General features: G+C 41.3%; 1 protein-coding gene across 2 annotated transcripts in view; it reads left to right on the forward strand.

The window, feature by feature from the left end:
* Window positions 1-689: 689 nt before the first annotated feature.
* Window positions 690-17,009, forward strand: part of AP2B1 (adaptor related protein complex 2 subunit beta 1) — a gene marked incomplete at both ends in the record, with an annotated part of 129,502 nt that continues 113,182 nt past the window's right edge. For both annotated transcript variants that reach the window (XM_080713694.1, XM_080713695.1), the window contains 4 exons: window positions 690-726; window positions 6,388-6,493; window positions 10,307-10,442; window positions 12,316-12,561. In XM_080713694.1, coding sequence (XP_080569820.1) covers window positions 690-726; window positions 6,388-6,493; window positions 10,307-10,442; window positions 12,316-12,561 — 525 coding nt within the window. The remainder of the gene's footprint in view (window positions 727-6,387; window positions 6,494-10,306; window positions 10,443-12,315; window positions 12,562-17,009) is intronic.

The raw sequence follows: 17,009 nt of genomic DNA on the forward strand, positions 1-17,009 counted from the left end.
AGGATTATGGTTCACGGGCAGCCTCAGCTATTTAGTGAGGCCCTTTGCAACTCAGCGAGACCCTGTTTCAAAATAAAGAATAAAAAATAGGGCTGGTGTTGTAGCTTGGAGGTCGAATGCTCCTGGGTTCCACCCCCAGTACCACACACACACAGAAAGAAATTCTTAAATATATTTTTTAAATTAATTTTTTTGGGGGGGTCTGGGGATGGAACCCAGGGGCATTTGACCTCCGAGCTACACCCCCTGCCCTATTTTTTATTCTGTTTTTTTTTTTTTTTTTTTTTTTTGGTGATACTGGGGTTCCTGGAAGCCCTTCTACCTCCGGGCTACACTCCCAGACCTCTTTTTACATTTTATATTTGGAAACGGTCTCCTAAGCCAGCGCGCGCAGCTGGCTTCGAACCTGCGCGATTCTCCTGTCTCTGCCTCCCAAGCACGGGGATTATAAGCGTGCGCCACCACGCCCGGCTTTATTCTGTATTTTAAAACCGGGTCTCACTGAGTTGTAGAGGGCATCACTAAGTAGCTGAGGCTGTCTTCGAACCGCGATCCTCCAGGTCTCAGCCTCCCGAATGCTGGTTTAATTTAATTTCTTAAAATTATAAAATGCCTTGTTGGATGTATATAACTTGGATAAAGAATTTTTTTTTCCTCTTACTGTAGGTGCACGTTAAAGATCCAAAATCATGACTGACTCCAAGTACTTCACAACAAATAAAAAGGGTAAGTGGGAGAAACTGATTAAATCAGGAAGGTTTTCAAAAGTTGTAATGTTAGATTGTCCCAAGTCAAATGTTCCTAACGTCTTTGAGACACATATATTGTCAGTCTTATTGGGAATCTTCTACAGATGAATGTCTTTTTTTAAATTTTTTTTGGTGGTACTGGGGTTCCTGGAAACCCTTCTACCTCCGGGCTACACTCCCGGACCTATTTTTTTATATTTTTTTAAATTTGGAAACGGTCTCTTAAGCCAGCGAGGCTGGCCTTGAACCAGCACGATCCTCCTGTCTCTGCCTCCCAAGCGTGGGGATTACAAGCGTACTCTACCATGCCCGGCAGATGAATGTCTTTTATGAGTAAATTAATTTTTTTTATCATTCATTCATTCATTCATTCATTTTGTGGCACTGGGGATGGAACCAAGGGACATTCTACCTCTAAGCTATACCCTCAGCCCTATTTTTGTTTTTAATTTTGAAGCAGGGTCTCACTGAGTTGCAAATGGCCTCACCAAGAAGCTCAGGCTGTCCGCAAACCGTGATTCTCCTGTCTAAGCCTCCCAAGTACTGAGATTACAAGAGTGCACCACCATGCCCGCCTCATGCCAGCTTTTAATTTTTTACTTTGACATAAAAATTATAGCTATACTATTAAAATGATGTGTAAAAAAGTAAAAAGGTTTGTTCTCTCCTTTTCCCTATTCTCAAATGGGAGTATATATCCTCAGTCTTCTTCTGTGTATATAAGTGCATTTATTAGTACACCTGATTTTAAAAATTTTACATTTAGTAAAGGGATAATGTAAAACAGTGCATGGGAATATTATACCTCTTGAGCTGGGCATGGTGGCTATAATTCCAGTACTTGGCAGGTTGAGACAATAATATTACAGGTTTGGGGAGAGCTCCAGCAACTTAGCAAGGCTCTCAGCAACCTAGTGAGACCCTGTTTCAAAATAAAAACTAAGTTGGTTGTGGTGGCGCACACTTGTCCCAGTATTTGGGAGGCGGAGACAGGAGAATCGCAGTTCATACACAGCCTTGGCTATTTAGTGAGGCCCTTTGCAACTCAGTGAGACCCTGTTTCAGAATAAAGAATAAAAATAGGGCTGGGGGTGTAGCTCAGAGGTAGAATGCCCCTGGATTTTATCCCCAGTTCTGAAAAAATAAATAAGTAAAAATAAAAATAAAGGCTGGCAGTGGAGCTCAGAGGTAGAATGCTCTGGGTTTAATCCCCACTTACTTACTTACTTACTTACACACACACACACACACACACACACACACACACACACACACTTATTTTTGGGTACAGGGACAATTTTTAATTTGTTTTGAAACAAGGTCTCACTAAATTGCAGAGGGCCTCACTAAGTAACTGAGGCTGTCTTCAAGCCTCTGATCCTCCTGTCTTAGCCTCCCAAATGCTGGGATTACAAGCGTGCTCCATCATATCTGGCAGTATATCAATATTTTAGGTATTGTGTTAAGATCATATAAAAGAATTTCTTTGTTCTTACAAAATATATGGATGTGTTCAGGGCAAAAGAAGTATGATGTCTACAGCTTTAAGTGGTATAAGTAAAAAGTTCATAAAGATATAGAGAGTCTAAACAAATGTGGCAAAATACTGAGGACAGAATCTTAGAACTTTAAGATTGAGTTAAAGAAGTAAGGCAAGTGTAGTGGCTGAAGCAAGGAGCACCAGGACTTTTCCCATAAGCTCAAGCATCTGTCTTATCCATATCTGTGGGTAAACAAGCTTGATTATAATATAGAAAAAAATCCTTAGTGGGTTGCATAACTACATCATTTACCAGCTGGCCTTCTATCTTGGCTACACAGTGGAGCTGCCCAGAGAAGTTAAAGCAATACTGATGTCTCCACCTCAAACCTAAATAACTTGATTTCAGTGGTCTGGTGTGGAGTTTTTAAATATTTCTCATATTAATTAATTAATTTATATTTTGTGGTATTGGGGATGGAATCCAAGGCATTCTACCTCTGAGCTACACCCCCAACCCTATGTTTTATTCTTTATTTTGAAACAGGGTCTCACTGAGTTGCAAAGGGCCTCACTAGTAGCTGAGGCTGTCTGTGAACCACAATCCTCCTGTCTCAATCTCCCAAATGCTGGGATTACAAGTGTGGGCCACCACGCCTGGCTCATCAAACCTGTTCTTATAAGAGGTTCTGGTGACCATTTTTATTCAGGTGTTTATAAACGTTTGAGACTGGGGCCAGGATGTAGCTCAGCAGAAAGCACCTGCTTTGCAGGTGTGGTGCTCTGGGTTCAGTCCCCGGTTCCAAAAAGACAAAAAAAAAAAAGAACCCTTTAAAAAAAATAATAAGCTAAAAGTTTGAGACTTACAGATTGAATCACTACTGGATAAATACTGCATTTTAAAAAAAAAAGGATAGGCTGTGTTCCTTCTGCTTCCTGCTACGCCCACCATTGCTGCCACTGGAACATATTCTTTAAATTTATGCTGTTGGAACTGGAATAATTTCAGCTACATCCTGTTTTGATTCTGCAACTCCTGCTGCTAGTCACAGTTTAGACTTCTGAAACCCTGCTGTTTTTCCTTTACTTTTCTCAGAAGTAAGTGATGGGAACCCTAAGAGCTGGGTTTGGCAGCACTGGACTCAGTGAAGAGGGAGAAGGGCTCTTTAAGGGCCCAGCTTTTCTGGCTGTGCTGTTTTTGCTTCTGTCAATAAAACAGTGATTTGGTAACAATTTGTTGGCCTTTTGGGGATGGATATTGATAAAGCAAACCTTTTTAGTGCTCAGTCTTATCAATTTCATCCTGCGCATTTAGAGGTTTCAGGGAGATTACATGGTGTGCAGTCAATGAGATCTGGTTAAAAAGAACACAAGCTGGGCGTGGTGCGAGGTGGTGCATGTTTGTAATCTCAGGATGCTGAGACAGCGAGGCCCTCTGCAGCTCAGTGAGACCCTGCTTCAAAATAAAGAATAAATAATAGGGCTGGGGGTGTAGCTTGGAGGTATAAAGTCTGTGGTTCAATCCCCATTACCCAAAAGAACAAACAAACAAAAAACAAAAACACAGAGGGCAGTCTTGAAAGTGGAGTAAAATGAGACAGTGTTACAGGCCAATTTGAGGCTGGAGAGGGAAGGTGGAGATCCAGGGAGTAGATAACCTTTTTCTCCTGTGCTTTATGATGTATTATTTTCTGGGTTTTTTTTTTTTTTTGTGTGTGTGTGGTACTGAGGATGGAATCCAGGGGCTTTTTCTACCTCTGGGGTATACTCCCAGACCTATTTTATACTTTTATTTGGAAACAGGATCTCACTAAGTTGCTGAGAGCCTCACTAAGTAGCTGAGGCTGGCTTTGAACCTGTGCAATCTTCCTGTCTCAGCCTCCCAATCCCTGAGATTACAAGCATGTGCCACCAAGCCTGGCTATTGTTTTCTGTATTATTATTATTATTGGCTATTGTTTTCTGTATTATTATTATTATTATTATATCATCATCATCATCATCATCATCATCATCATCATCATTATTAATTTTTGGTGGTACTGGGGTTCCTGGAAACCCTTCTACCCCTGGGCTACAGACCTATTTTTATTTGGAAACTGGGTCTCTTAAACCGGAGAGGCTGGCTTTGAACCTACGAGATCCTCCTGTCTCCGCCTCCCAAGCGCTCCTGTCTGCCTCCCAAGCTTGCGGATTACAAACGTGTGCCTCCGCACCCGGCTTTGTTTTCTCTCTCTCTGTGTGTGTGTGTGTGTGTGTGTGTGTGTGTGTGTGTGTTTGGTGGGTCTGGGGATAGAACCCAGGGGCATTTGAACTCCGAGCTACAGCCCCTGCCCTACTTTTTATTCTTTATTTTGAAACTGGGTCTCACTGAGTTGCAGAGGGCCTAAGTAGCTGAGGCTGTCCACGAACTGCGATCCTCCGGTCTTAGCCTCCTCAATGCTGGGATTTAAGCGTGCGCCACCACGCCGTTAAGGATTGCCCAGCACACACTTGTAATCCCCGGGCTTGGGAGGTGGAGACAGTTGGATCGCGCAGGTTCTAAGCCAGCCTTTCTGGCATAAGAGACCATGTTTCCAAATGAAAAAATATATATATAAAATAGGTCTGGGAGTGTAGCCCTGAGGTAGAAGGGTTCCATCCCCAATACCACCAAAAAAACAAAACAAAACAACAGGTAAGGGTTATTTTGGCTCCAGCATTCTCAAGATAGGGAGCCTGGAGATTGGGTCTTAAACTTGGTGACAGTTTCTGGCATCTCACAGTGAAGGCTTGAGCAGTCATTCAAGATTAGTCCATTGATTGATTGATTTTTGTGCTGGGGATTGAACCCAGGGGCATTCATCCTCTGGGCTACACCCCAGCCCTATTTAATTTTTTATTTTGAAACAGGGTCACACTAAGTTGTAGAGGGCCTCACTAAGTAATTGAGGCTGGCTTTGAACTTGCAATCCTCTGGTCTCATTCTCTCAAGTACTAGGATTACAAGCGTGCACTACTACATTGGGCTAAAATTATGCCTTTAGAAATTACCCTGGTACCATTCTTGCCGATTTAAAATTACTCTTGTTAGGTTGATTAAATAGGATGGGACTTTAAAGCCCATACATGAACTTATTAAAGTACTGATTTAGAGCACTAATTCTCAGCGCTGATTGTACATTAGAATCACTTGGGAGAGCTTCTAAAAATATCAGTGTATGAGATTTTTTGACATTTTGATTCATTTGTTCCAGAGTGGAGCCTAAGCATTGTTATTTTTAAATATTTCCCAGACAGCAGTACTGTGCGGCCAAGGTTGAGAACATTTGGATTTAAGAATCAGGAGATGGTGGCAGAGCTGTGCTCAGCATTTTAACTCATTCTGTGACCTTTGAGCCTCATTTTTTAATCTATAAAATTGGAGCAGGCAAATGTGACGACAATGTGATATCTCTTCTTGTTTGGAAACATTAATTTCTAAGTCTGTCCCCTGCTTATTTATATATAGATTCTTCTCAGGATCTTAAAATTCTGATAAGAGGTCATCCCTCAGACACTGTTCTCCTCATCAGAATTAGATATCATGATATTGACTTTTTCCCACTTCTGTGGTTCATGAAGATCTGGATTACACCTTAAGGCTATAACTTAAAAGGTTTTAAAACTTGGTTAGTGGTATCCTTATCAGTGGGTCAACTAATATTCTAGGATTTTAAATTTGTGTGTGTGTGTGTGTGTGTGTGTGTGTGTGTGTGTGTGTGTGAGAGAGAGAGAGAGAGAGAGAGAGAGAGAGAGAGAGAGAGAGAAGGAGAAGAAGGAGGAGGAGGAGGAGGAGGAGGAGGAGGAGGAGGATGTGGTGGGTGGTGGTGGCCAGGGACTTTACCTCCAGGCTGTACTCCCAGGCCTATATTTATATTTGGAAACAGGGTCTCACTATGTTGCTGAGAGCCTCACTAAGTAGCTGGCTTTGAATCTACCTGATCCTCCTGTCTCAGCCTCCCAGGTAGTGGGATTACAAGCATGTGACACCATGCCTAACAAGCTCCTGTAATTTTTAATTTTTAATACGCTCGTTTCAGTTGCTGTCTTGCTGTCCTGGTATAATTGCATAGTGTAATATTCTGTTCTAGTTCTTTGGTCCTGGGACTTCATGCATGTTTTTCTCGTCTCTTGTAGGAGAAATCTTTGAATTAAAAGCTGAACTCAACAATGAAAAGAAAGAGAAGAGGAAGGAGGCTGTGAAGAAAGTGATTGCTGCTATGACCGTGGGGAAGGATGTGAGGTAAGAATAGTCACTCCTGCTGCTGGTCACTTTAGAGGTCCACACCCCGTTTTATGGCCTTTACTGCTTTTCCTTTAAAATCATAGATCTACCGCCGGCGTGGTGGCCCACGCTTGTAATCCCAGCATTCAGGAGGCTTAGACCAGAGAATCTTGGTTCGCAAATGGCCTCAGCTACTCAGTGAGGCCCTCTGCAACTTAGTGAGACCCTGTTTCAAAATAAAGAATAAAAATTAGGGCAGGAGGTATAGCTCGGAAGTTGAATACCCTTGGGTTCCATCCCCAGACCTGCAAAAAAAAAACCCAAAAAACAAAACAAAAAAACCCATAGATATACTAGGTGCAGTGTTACTGCCTGTGGTTCTAGGTACTTGGTAGGCCAAGAGAGGAGGATCACTTGAGTCCACGAGCCAGCCTGAGCAACATAGCAAGACCTGCTCTCTAAATGGAAAAATCATACAATTTATGAGTTTGTCCCACTGAAAAAATTATCTGAAAGTCTAGTTGCTTTTTTATTGTCTCTTTGACATAAGTGTTTTGTCTTTTAGAAGAGTGAAATGATAGCCAGGTGTGGTGGCTCACGCTTGTAATCCCAGCATTTGGGAGGCTGAGACAGAAGGTTCGCGGACAGCCTCAGCTACTTAGTGAGGCCCTCTGCAACTCAGTGAGACCCTTTTTCAAAATAAAGAATAAAGCCAGGTGTGGTGGTGCACACGCTTGTAACCCCTGTGCTTGGGAGGCTGAGACAGGAGGATCGCACAGGTTCAAAGGCAGCCTCAGCAACTTAGTGAGACCCTGTTTCCAAATAAAATATAAAATAGGCCTAGAGTATAGCCCGGAGGTAGAAAGTCTCTGGGTTCCACCCTCAGTACCACCAAAAAAAAAAAAAAAAAAGAATGAAAAATTAGGCAGGGGGTGTAGCTTAGAGATCAAATGCCTTTGGGTTCCATTCCCAAACCCACAAAAAAAAAAAAAAAAAAGAGTAAAATGACTTTGATTTATTGCATCCAGATCTAACATAAATCCTCTTAAGAGCTGGCATAGTTATAAATCTGTTGGCTGAAGTAGTTTCAGAAGATGACAAAAATATACTGAGAAGCCAAAGCCCACATGTTCTTTTTTTTAGGGGGAGGGGTGGTACTAAGGGTAGAACCCAGGGGCTTTCTACCTCTGGGCTGCACTCCCAGCCCTATTTTATACTTTATTTGGAAACAGGGTCTCACTAAGTTGCTGAGAGCCTCACTAAGTAGCTGAGGCTGGCTTTGAACCTGTGCGATCCTCCTGTCTCCGCCTCCCAAGTGTGGGGATTTCAAGTGTGTGCCACCACGCCCGGCTTCACATGTTCTTTAATTGACTCAAACCAGTGACCTCAGCTTTACAACTCTACATTCTGTTAATGAATTTAAGATAAAAATTAATGTTAACAAAATTAATTTTTTTGTTTGTTTTTGGTACTGAGGATTGAACTGAGGGGCATTCTACCTCAGATCTACACTCCCAGCCCTTTTTAAAGATTTTTTATTTTGAAACAAGTTCTCACTAAGTTGCTGAGGGTCTCCCTACCAATTTTCCAAGGCTGTCCTTACACCTGCCATCCTCCTGTCTCAGCCTCCCAAATAGTGGGATTATAGGTGTGTGCCCCTAGCTATTTGGTCTTCTTTTTCGTTTGTTTCTATAATTTAGTGAGACCATTTGAAAATAAGGATTGTCTGCAGAATCATAGAATTCTCAAGAACCTTCCAAGGAGTCCTTGAGGTCAAAGTAATTTTTATAAATATACTTAGATGTTTCTTGCCTTTTTTTTTTTTTTTTTGGTGGTACTGGGGTTCCTGGAAACCCTTCTACCTCCAGGCTACACTCCCAGACTCTTTTTATATTTTTATTTGGAAACAGGGTCTCTTAAGACAGCGTGGCTGGCTTCAAACCTGCGCGATCCTCCTGTCTCTGCCTCCCAAGTGCGGGGATTACAAGCGTGCGCCACCACGCCTGGCACTGTTGCTTGCCTCTTTCTTCATTGTGACATTCGCGCAGGTTGTGAAGTGTGGCGGTAGCAGGACTGTGCGTTGGTGTGTTTTAAGGCCACAGTGGTGCTCGCCTTAGCAGTCATTGTATTTTCCCATTATATTCTAACAAGAGAGAAGGCATTCTTTCTTAGGACCATTCTTCATGAAGTATTAAAACTCGAATTTTTCAAAAAAAATGTTATGAAAATTCAGTATCCTGAATCATTGTTTTTTTTTTTAACTTTGTGCATGTTAAACCTGGTATTTCTGTTGATACAGAATTTTTATAGTTTCTTATGCTGGTTAATTTGATATAGTCTTCAGTAGTGAATTATGCTTTTAAATACTTTCATCTGTTCTGTTTTTGTTTTTTAGCACTGGGTATTAAAATGCCTTTTTTTTTTTTTTTTTTTTGTGAGGCAGGGTCTTGCTAAATTGCTAGACTGGCCCCAAACTTGAGGTCCTCCTGAGTGGTTGGGATTATAGGCATGTATTACCGTGCCTAGCTAAATTTGCATCTTGAGTACAGGTCTTTGTTATATTCTGTGGTAAAATAAGACTTATTTATAAAGCTCTTTTCCTGCATTGTAAAGTATGATGGCTGACTTGAGAAAAAGTACTGTGTGACTGTTTGAATTGCAAATACAATTTTTGTATGAAAGAATAATTGAGAGACAAGCTATAATCAGACTTTGGGAGGTGTTTTTTTTTTTTTTTTTTTTGGTACTGGGAATAGGACCCCAGACATTCTATCTCCGAGCTATACCCCCACCCTATTTTTCTTTATTTTGAAACGGTCTCCCTGAATTGCAAAGGACCTCACTAAGTAGCTGAGGCTCTCTGTGAACCATGATCCTCTGGTCTCAGCCTCCCAAATGCTGGGATTATAAGCATGCACTACCACGTCCAGCTCCAGGGAGATATATTTTTAAAAATGAACAAAGTGAGCCGGGCGTGGTGGTGCACACTTGTAATCCCTGCGCTTGGGAGGCGGAGACAGGAAGATCGTGCAGGTTCGAAGCCAGCCTCACTGGCTTAAGAGACCCTGTTTCCAAATAAAACATAAAATAGGTCTGGGAGTGTAGCCCGGAGGTAGAAGGGTTCCATCCCCAGTACCACACACACACACACACACACACACACACACACACACACACACACACAAAGAACAAAGTGAACATGTCTTTTTTTTTTTTTTTTTTGATACTGGGGATTCTACCTCTGAGCTATACCCCTAGTCTTGTTTTTGTTTTTGTTTTAAATAGGGTCTCACTAAATTGCTGAGAGTCTCACTATGTTGTTGAGATATCCTTGAACCTAGGATCCTGTGTCTCAGCCTCCAAGGATATATATGAAACAAGACTGAGTGTATCAGTATTGTGAGTGAGAGACCCATCAGGTTCATCATATTGCTCTACTTTTGCTTGTTTGGATTTTTTTTTTTTTTTTGTGGGTCTGGGATGGAACCCAGGGGCATTTGACGTCTGAACTACACCTCCTGCCCTATTTTTTATTCTTTATTTTGAAACCGGGTCTCACTGAGCTGCAGAAGGCCTCACTAAGTAGTTGAGGCTGTCCGTGAGCCGTGATCCTCTGGTCTCAGCCTCCTGAATGCTGGGATTACAAGCGTGCTCCACCACGCCTGTTATGTTCTACAATTTCTTTAGTAATTCATTTCCATGGTAATAATTATCACAGTGGGGATGTTGTCCTTTTATCAAGTCACTATGCAGTATAAGGCCATTTCCTCATTCAGCAGCTTGCACCAACACCTGCTCACCCTCTTTTTTCTCTTTCCGTTTTCTCCTCAGCTCTCTCTTTCCAGATGTAGTGAACTGCATGCAGACTGACAACCTGGAACTAAAGAAGTTGGTCTATCTGTACCTGATGAATTATGCCAAGAGTCAGCCAGACATGGCAATCATGGCTGTCAACAGCTTTGTGAAGGTATCTTTCCCAAGGACTCAGAGCAGTCCATTCTACCACAAATAACCTTTTCAGAAGTGACTTTTGGTATAGTTGGTGTCTGCATTGCAAGTAAACAACCCCTGTTCCAAAGGAAAGCTCTAGGGAAGTAGTGGCGGTGGGTAGGTGTGTTCGTGTTCAGCATTCTGTGCGCCAGCTTGTGTCGCCAGTGAAGCTGAGCCCATATGGGGCGCCTTCTGTCAGAGCCGTGTGGTACATGCGTGCTTGCCACCTGGGTAGAAAAAACCAGGTGAAGCCTCATTGTTTTGCCTTTCATGGCTGACCGAGGTTGGCATATCATTGTAGTCTTTGTTACCAGGCTTTATCTATTTTATTTTTGTGGAAATTAGGCTTAAGAGTCCAAAGTAGTATAAAATGCAGGAAGTACTTTTATACCATTTACCATATCTTACAATTATTTTATTTTATTTGCAATCTTAATTACTTTTTTACTTTAGAAAATTTTGAGCACATTCAGGTAGGTGTATATATTCCTAAATACCCATCTTACAGTTTTAATAATTACTGACATATGCCCAATGTTATTAAATTTATGCTCTGTATATATACTACTTTTTTTGACCTCCACCTCGTCTCCTGCCGGGCATTTTTAAAAGAAATCTGAAACATCATACCATTTCATTCTTTGTCAGAGTAAGATTTTTTTTATTTTGTCGAACTGGGGATTGAACCCAGGAGCAGTCTATCTCTGAGCTACACCCTCAGTTCTATATACTATTCTATTCTATTCTATTTATTTTATTTACCTTTTTGTGGTATAGGAGATGGAACCCAGGGGCATTCTACCCCTGAGCTAAACCCCCAGCCCTATTTTTTATCCTTTATTTTGAAACAGGGTCTCTCTGAGTTGCAAGGAGCCTCACTAAATAGTAGCTGAGGCTGTCCTTGAACTGTGATCCTCCTGTCTCAGCCTCCCAAATGCTGGGATTACAAATGTGCACTACCACGCCCAGCTTACTCTTTTTTGAAGCAGGATCTCATTAAATGTGGAGGGTGTCACTAAGTAGCTGAGGCTGGCCAAGAACCCAATCCTTCTGTCTCAGCCTCCCAGATGCTAGAATTACAAACATGCGCCACCACACCAGGCTAGAATAAGATGTCTTTTTTAAAAAGGGAACCATAGGCTGGGCATGGGTGGTACACATTTTTATTCCCAATACTTGGAAGCTGAGATCGGAGATGGGGTTTGTGGCCAGCCTCAGATACTTAGTGACACCTTCCACATTTAGTGAGACTCTGCTTCAAAAAGAAAATAGAAAAAAAAAAAAAAAATAGAACTGGGGGTGTAGCTTGGAGGTAGAATGTTCCTGGGTTCCATTCCCAAATCCCCAGTTCCACGCACACACAAAGAAAAAGAACAAAAGAAAAGATGTTGTTCTGGAAAAGGATGAAATGGTATAATGTTTTAGATTTATAGAAGCCTGTGTTGCTATACCCGGCCATTTTATTTTTCAAAAATATGATTTACTAGTGTATTATAATCTCATATCATAATGTAAATCATTTTGACAGGAACATACATGCACACCCAGCCAAATTTTTATTTTGAGATAAAGTCTTGCTGAGGTGCCCAGGCTGGCCTTAAACTTCCTGCCTCAGCCTCCCAAGTAGCTGTGGTTATAGGCATGTACCATCACCACTGTGCCCGGCGCCCTTCCAAATGTTTGAATAGACAACTAAGGCTTGTACTTAGGAAGGGAAGAGCATAGGAGATTGTGCTCTGATGTAGAATGTCACTGGAAACTCAATGAAATATTCTTTTGTGGGCTTCTGTCAGTTGAACTGTTTACCTTTCATCATCAGACATACCCACAGTTGGTGATTGTTTTTGTAGGACTGTGAAGATCCCAATCCTTTGATTCGGGCCTTGGCAGTCAGGACCATGGGGTGCATTCGGGTGGACAAGATTACAGAGTATCTCTGTGAGCCTCTCCGCAAGTGCTTGAAGGATGAAGACCCCTATGTTCGGAAAACAGCAGCAGTCTGCGTGGCAAAACTCCATGATATCAACGCTCAAATGGTAGAAGACCAGGGATTTCTGGATTCTCTACGGGATCTCATAGCAGATTCAAATCCAATGGTAATAAACATTTCTTTTATGAAGAGATCAATATTTGAAATCTGTTACTTTTCAAGTCATGTTTAACACAAATATTGTCTTTGAGACATTGGACCATAAAGTAGCTATGGAAACATGACTAATAATATATCTCACAGATTTTGTATCTTATACCCTACTTGTTTTTCAAGTGAGACAGTTGCTGAAAATACACTCAATACAAAGTCTTAGAGTAAACCAACCTACCCTTCTTCCTTCCTTCCTTCCTTTCTTTCTTTCTTTCTTTCTTTCTTTCTTTCTTTCTTTCTTTCTTTCTTTCTTTCTTTCTTTCTTTCTTGTGGTACTGGAGATTGAACCCAGGGGCATTCCACCTCCAAGCTATACCCCCAGCACTTGGGCATTTTGCCACCAAGCAGCAGACTCAGCACTATTTTTTATTTTTATTTTGAAACAGGGTTTGCTAGGTTGATGAGAGTCTCACTACTTGCTGAGGCTGTTCTCAAACATGTAATCCTCCTATCTCAGCCTTCCAAGTACTGGAATTATAGGCATGTACCGCCATGCCCAGCTAAAATAAATCTTTTTATTGTATCTACCTCTGTGTTTGCTTAGAAATAGACCAGTATGTTAATCATTATCTTCAGGAGATTTTGCCTTAAATTTTCATATATGTATAACATGCATATATATATTTTAAGGTTTTTTTTTTTTTTTTTTTTTTTGCGGTACTGGGGGTGGAGCCCAGGGGCATTCTACCTCCCAGCTACAACCCCAGCCCTATTTTTCTTTTCTTTTCTTTTTTTTTTTTTTTTTTTTTTTTTTTTTTGGTGGTACTGGGGATGGAACCTTTTTTGGTGGTACTGGGGATGAGGATGGAACCCTTCTACCTCCGGGCTACACTCCCAGACCTATTTTATATTTTATTTGAAAACAGGGTCTCTTAAGCCAGCAAGGCTGGCTTCAAACCTGCGCGATCCTCCTGTCTCTGCCTCCCAAGCGCGGGGATTACAAGCATGTGGCACCATGCCCGGCTTTCATTTTTTATTTTTTTCTTTATTTATTTTTTGCAGGTCTGGGGATGGAACCCAGAGGCATTTGACCTCCAAGCTACAACCCCTGCCCAATTTTTTATTCTTTATTTTGAAATGGTCTCACTGAGTTGCGGAGGGCCTCACTAAGTAGCTGAGGCTGTCCACGAACCGCGATCCTCCGGTCTCAGCCTCCAAAATGCTGGGATTACAAGCGTGCGCCACCACTCCTGGCTTATTTCATTTCTTTATTTTAAAACGGTCTCACTAACTTGCAAAGGGCTTCACTATAAGTAGTATCAGAGCCTGTCTGTGAACCGGGATCCTCCTGTCTCAGCCTCCCAAATGCTGGGATTACAAGTGTACACCACCACACCGGGCTTAAGTTTGTTTTTTCAAATAGAAGTTTGTGGTGTTTTCAGTTGTAAGAATAGAAACTGCATCAAAATGATCTCTATTACTCAAATATTGTAATGTATTCTTTTAAGGATTCTAGGACATAATTGTTTTTAGCTAACTTGATTTATGTTCTAAGTGTTTAGCTGTCAGAACATAGCAAACACCTTAAAGTTGGGATTGATTTTTTTCTTATTGGCATTTTATACTTTGCTTATATATTAATGGGGAGGTCAAGTGATACATTGACTCTGCTGTAAGGCTTATTTGAATTGAGTGATTGGTCATTGAGTATTATTACTGAAGATGACTGAGGTGAAAATACAGCCACTTTCTTTATCGAGCTCTACTTTTTGTTTACTTGGAAGTGTGAATAACAGTTAATCAGTGGGTAATCTTGAAATTTTTTTTGTTGAACTTTTTCAAATGGAGGGAACAACTGGAATTTGCCTGAAATAGCTAGTCTCCTACCTGTAACTTATCTGCTCCCTTCTGTGCTGTGAGCTCTCATTGGTTCCTCTTACTGGCTTCTTGCAGATTTGTAGTAAGGTCAAAAGATGAAGCAAGCTACAATTTTAAAGGTACTTGTACTGACTACTATCAGGAAACTTTATCACCATCTTCCAGGCTTATGGGTGGATTTGGAAGTGCTTAAGCCATGGTTCCTGATAGGATATCACCACAAGTATTAGACGATTAACCCTGCCTTTTATCTGCCTTTCCCCCAAACAGTACCATGTAGCACTTTTTTTGGGTGTGTGGTATTTGGGATTGAACCCAGGGGCATTCTGTCCAAGCTACACCCCAACCCCATTTTATTTTATTTTAGTACTGGGGATTGAATCCTGGGGCATTCTGAACTATACCCCCAACCCTACTTTTTCTTTATTCTTTATTTTGAAATAGGGTCTTACTAAGTTGCAGAGGACCTCACTAAGTAGCTGAGGCTGGCTGTGAACCTGAGATCCTCCTGTTTCAGTCTCCCAAGTACTGGGATTACAAGTATGCACCACCATGCCCAGCTTTAGTTTTTATTTTGTCAACTTTTTTTTTTTTTGTGGTACTGTGGATGGAACCAAGGGGCAGTCTACCTCTTGAGTTACACCCCCAGCCCTATTTTTTATTATTTTTGAAACAGGGTCTCACTAAGTTGCAGAGGGCCTCACTAAGTAGCTGAGGCTGTCCGCGAACCAGGATCCTCCTGTCTCAGCTTCCCAAATACTGGGATTATAAGTATGTGCCACCATGCCCGGCTGTTTTTTATTTTGAAATAGGGTCCTACTAAGTTGCTGGGGCTGGCTTAGAACCTGCGATCCTCCTGTCTCATCCTCCCAAATACTGGAATTACATGTGCCATACCAGCTAAACATTCTACACAACAGGTAATATTGCCTTATAAAATGATTTCATTATAAATTTTTCTTGGGGGGGCGATACTAGAGATTGAACCCAGGGGCATTCTACTTCAGAGCTACACTTCCAGCCCTATTTTTTATTCTTTATTTTGAAACTAGGTCTCACTAAGTTGTGAGACCTAGTCTCACATGCCTGGCTCATATAGCACCTTTTTTTTTTTTTTTTTTTTTTGGTGGTACTGGGGTTCCTGGAAACCCTTCTACCTCTGGGCTACACTCCCAGACCTTTTTATACTGTTTTATTTGGAAACAGGGTCTCTTAAGCCAGTGTGGCTGGCTTCGAACCTGCGCGATCCTCCTGTCTCTGCCTCCCAAGCTCAGGAATCACAAGGTGAGCCACTATGCTCGGCTTTCATATAGTACCTTTTTAAAAAAATTTTATAGCTGGGCGTGGTGGCGCACACTTGTAATCCCAGTACTTGGTGGATGAGAGGCAGGATCCCAAGTTTGCAGCCAGCCTCAGCTACTTAGTGAGGCTCTCACAACTTAGTGAGACCTAGTTTCAAAATAAAGAATAAAAAATAGGGCTGGAAGTGTAGCTCTGAAGTAGAATGCCCCTGGGTTCAATCTCCAGTATCGCCCCCCCAAGAAAAATTTATAATGAAATCATTTTATAAGGCAATATTACCTGTTGTGTAGAATGTTTAGCTGGTATCAAAATATTTTTGTCATTGCTTTTGATTCACTGTATTATTTTAAGAAACTAGTGTTTTTGAAATACTCTACCTGAGGTCGTCTGATGAATTGAAATGTTTGGGTTCCCAACACCAACCAGATAAGCAGAATATCATGTACCCTGTGGAAACTTATTAAATATTCAGAAGTGTTAAGAAGGTATTGAGAGCTGGGTACAGCTCAGAGGTAAAGCACTTTGTTAGCGTGTGTGAGACCCTGGGTTTCATCCTCAGCATACACACACAAAAATGCATCAGGATGACAATGAATTCTAACTCCTGCAGACAGTTCCAATTTTACAGGATAAAGGGCATCTGTACACTAATGTAAATTCTTCTACTAAGAACCTATAAAATTCTAGGGTAAGGACTGTGGTTTTAGCAGTGGAAGGAACAACAACAACAAAAAACCCCACTTAACTCAAATAGCATTTGGAGATTTTTATACAGATCAATGTAGAGAATACAAAGTTTCTGGAACACACCTAGTTTGTCTGATATATTATGCTTTTGTTATATAAGAGAGCCTGGTTTCACCTAGTTCATAGCATTCAGGTGACATATATATGCCATTTATTTTATATATGCTTTTTATCATGGGAATCTTCAAAAATATTCAAAATTAGGAACAATAGATGAATATACTCAATAAATGAACTAATTTATCATAACCAGATTCAGTGGTTATCAGTACATGGTAGTCCTATTTTGCTAATTTCTTTTTCCACTCCATAGCTATATGTAATTTAAACAAGCAAGCCAGGCGTGGTGGCACACTCTTGTAATCCCAGCATTTGGGAGGCTGAGACTGGAGGATCGCGGTTCTCGGACAGCCTCAGCTACTTAGTGAGGCCCTCTGCAACTCAGTGAGACCCGGTTTTAAAATAAAAGAATAAAAAATAGGGCAGGGGGTGTAGCTCGGAGGTCAAATGCCCCTGGGTTCCACCTCCAGACCC

Source organism: Muscardinus avellanarius (assembly GCF_963383645.1).
Source record: "Muscardinus avellanarius genome assembly, chromosome: 16".
NCBI lineage: Eukaryota > Metazoa > Chordata > Mammalia > Rodentia > Gliridae > Muscardinus > Muscardinus avellanarius.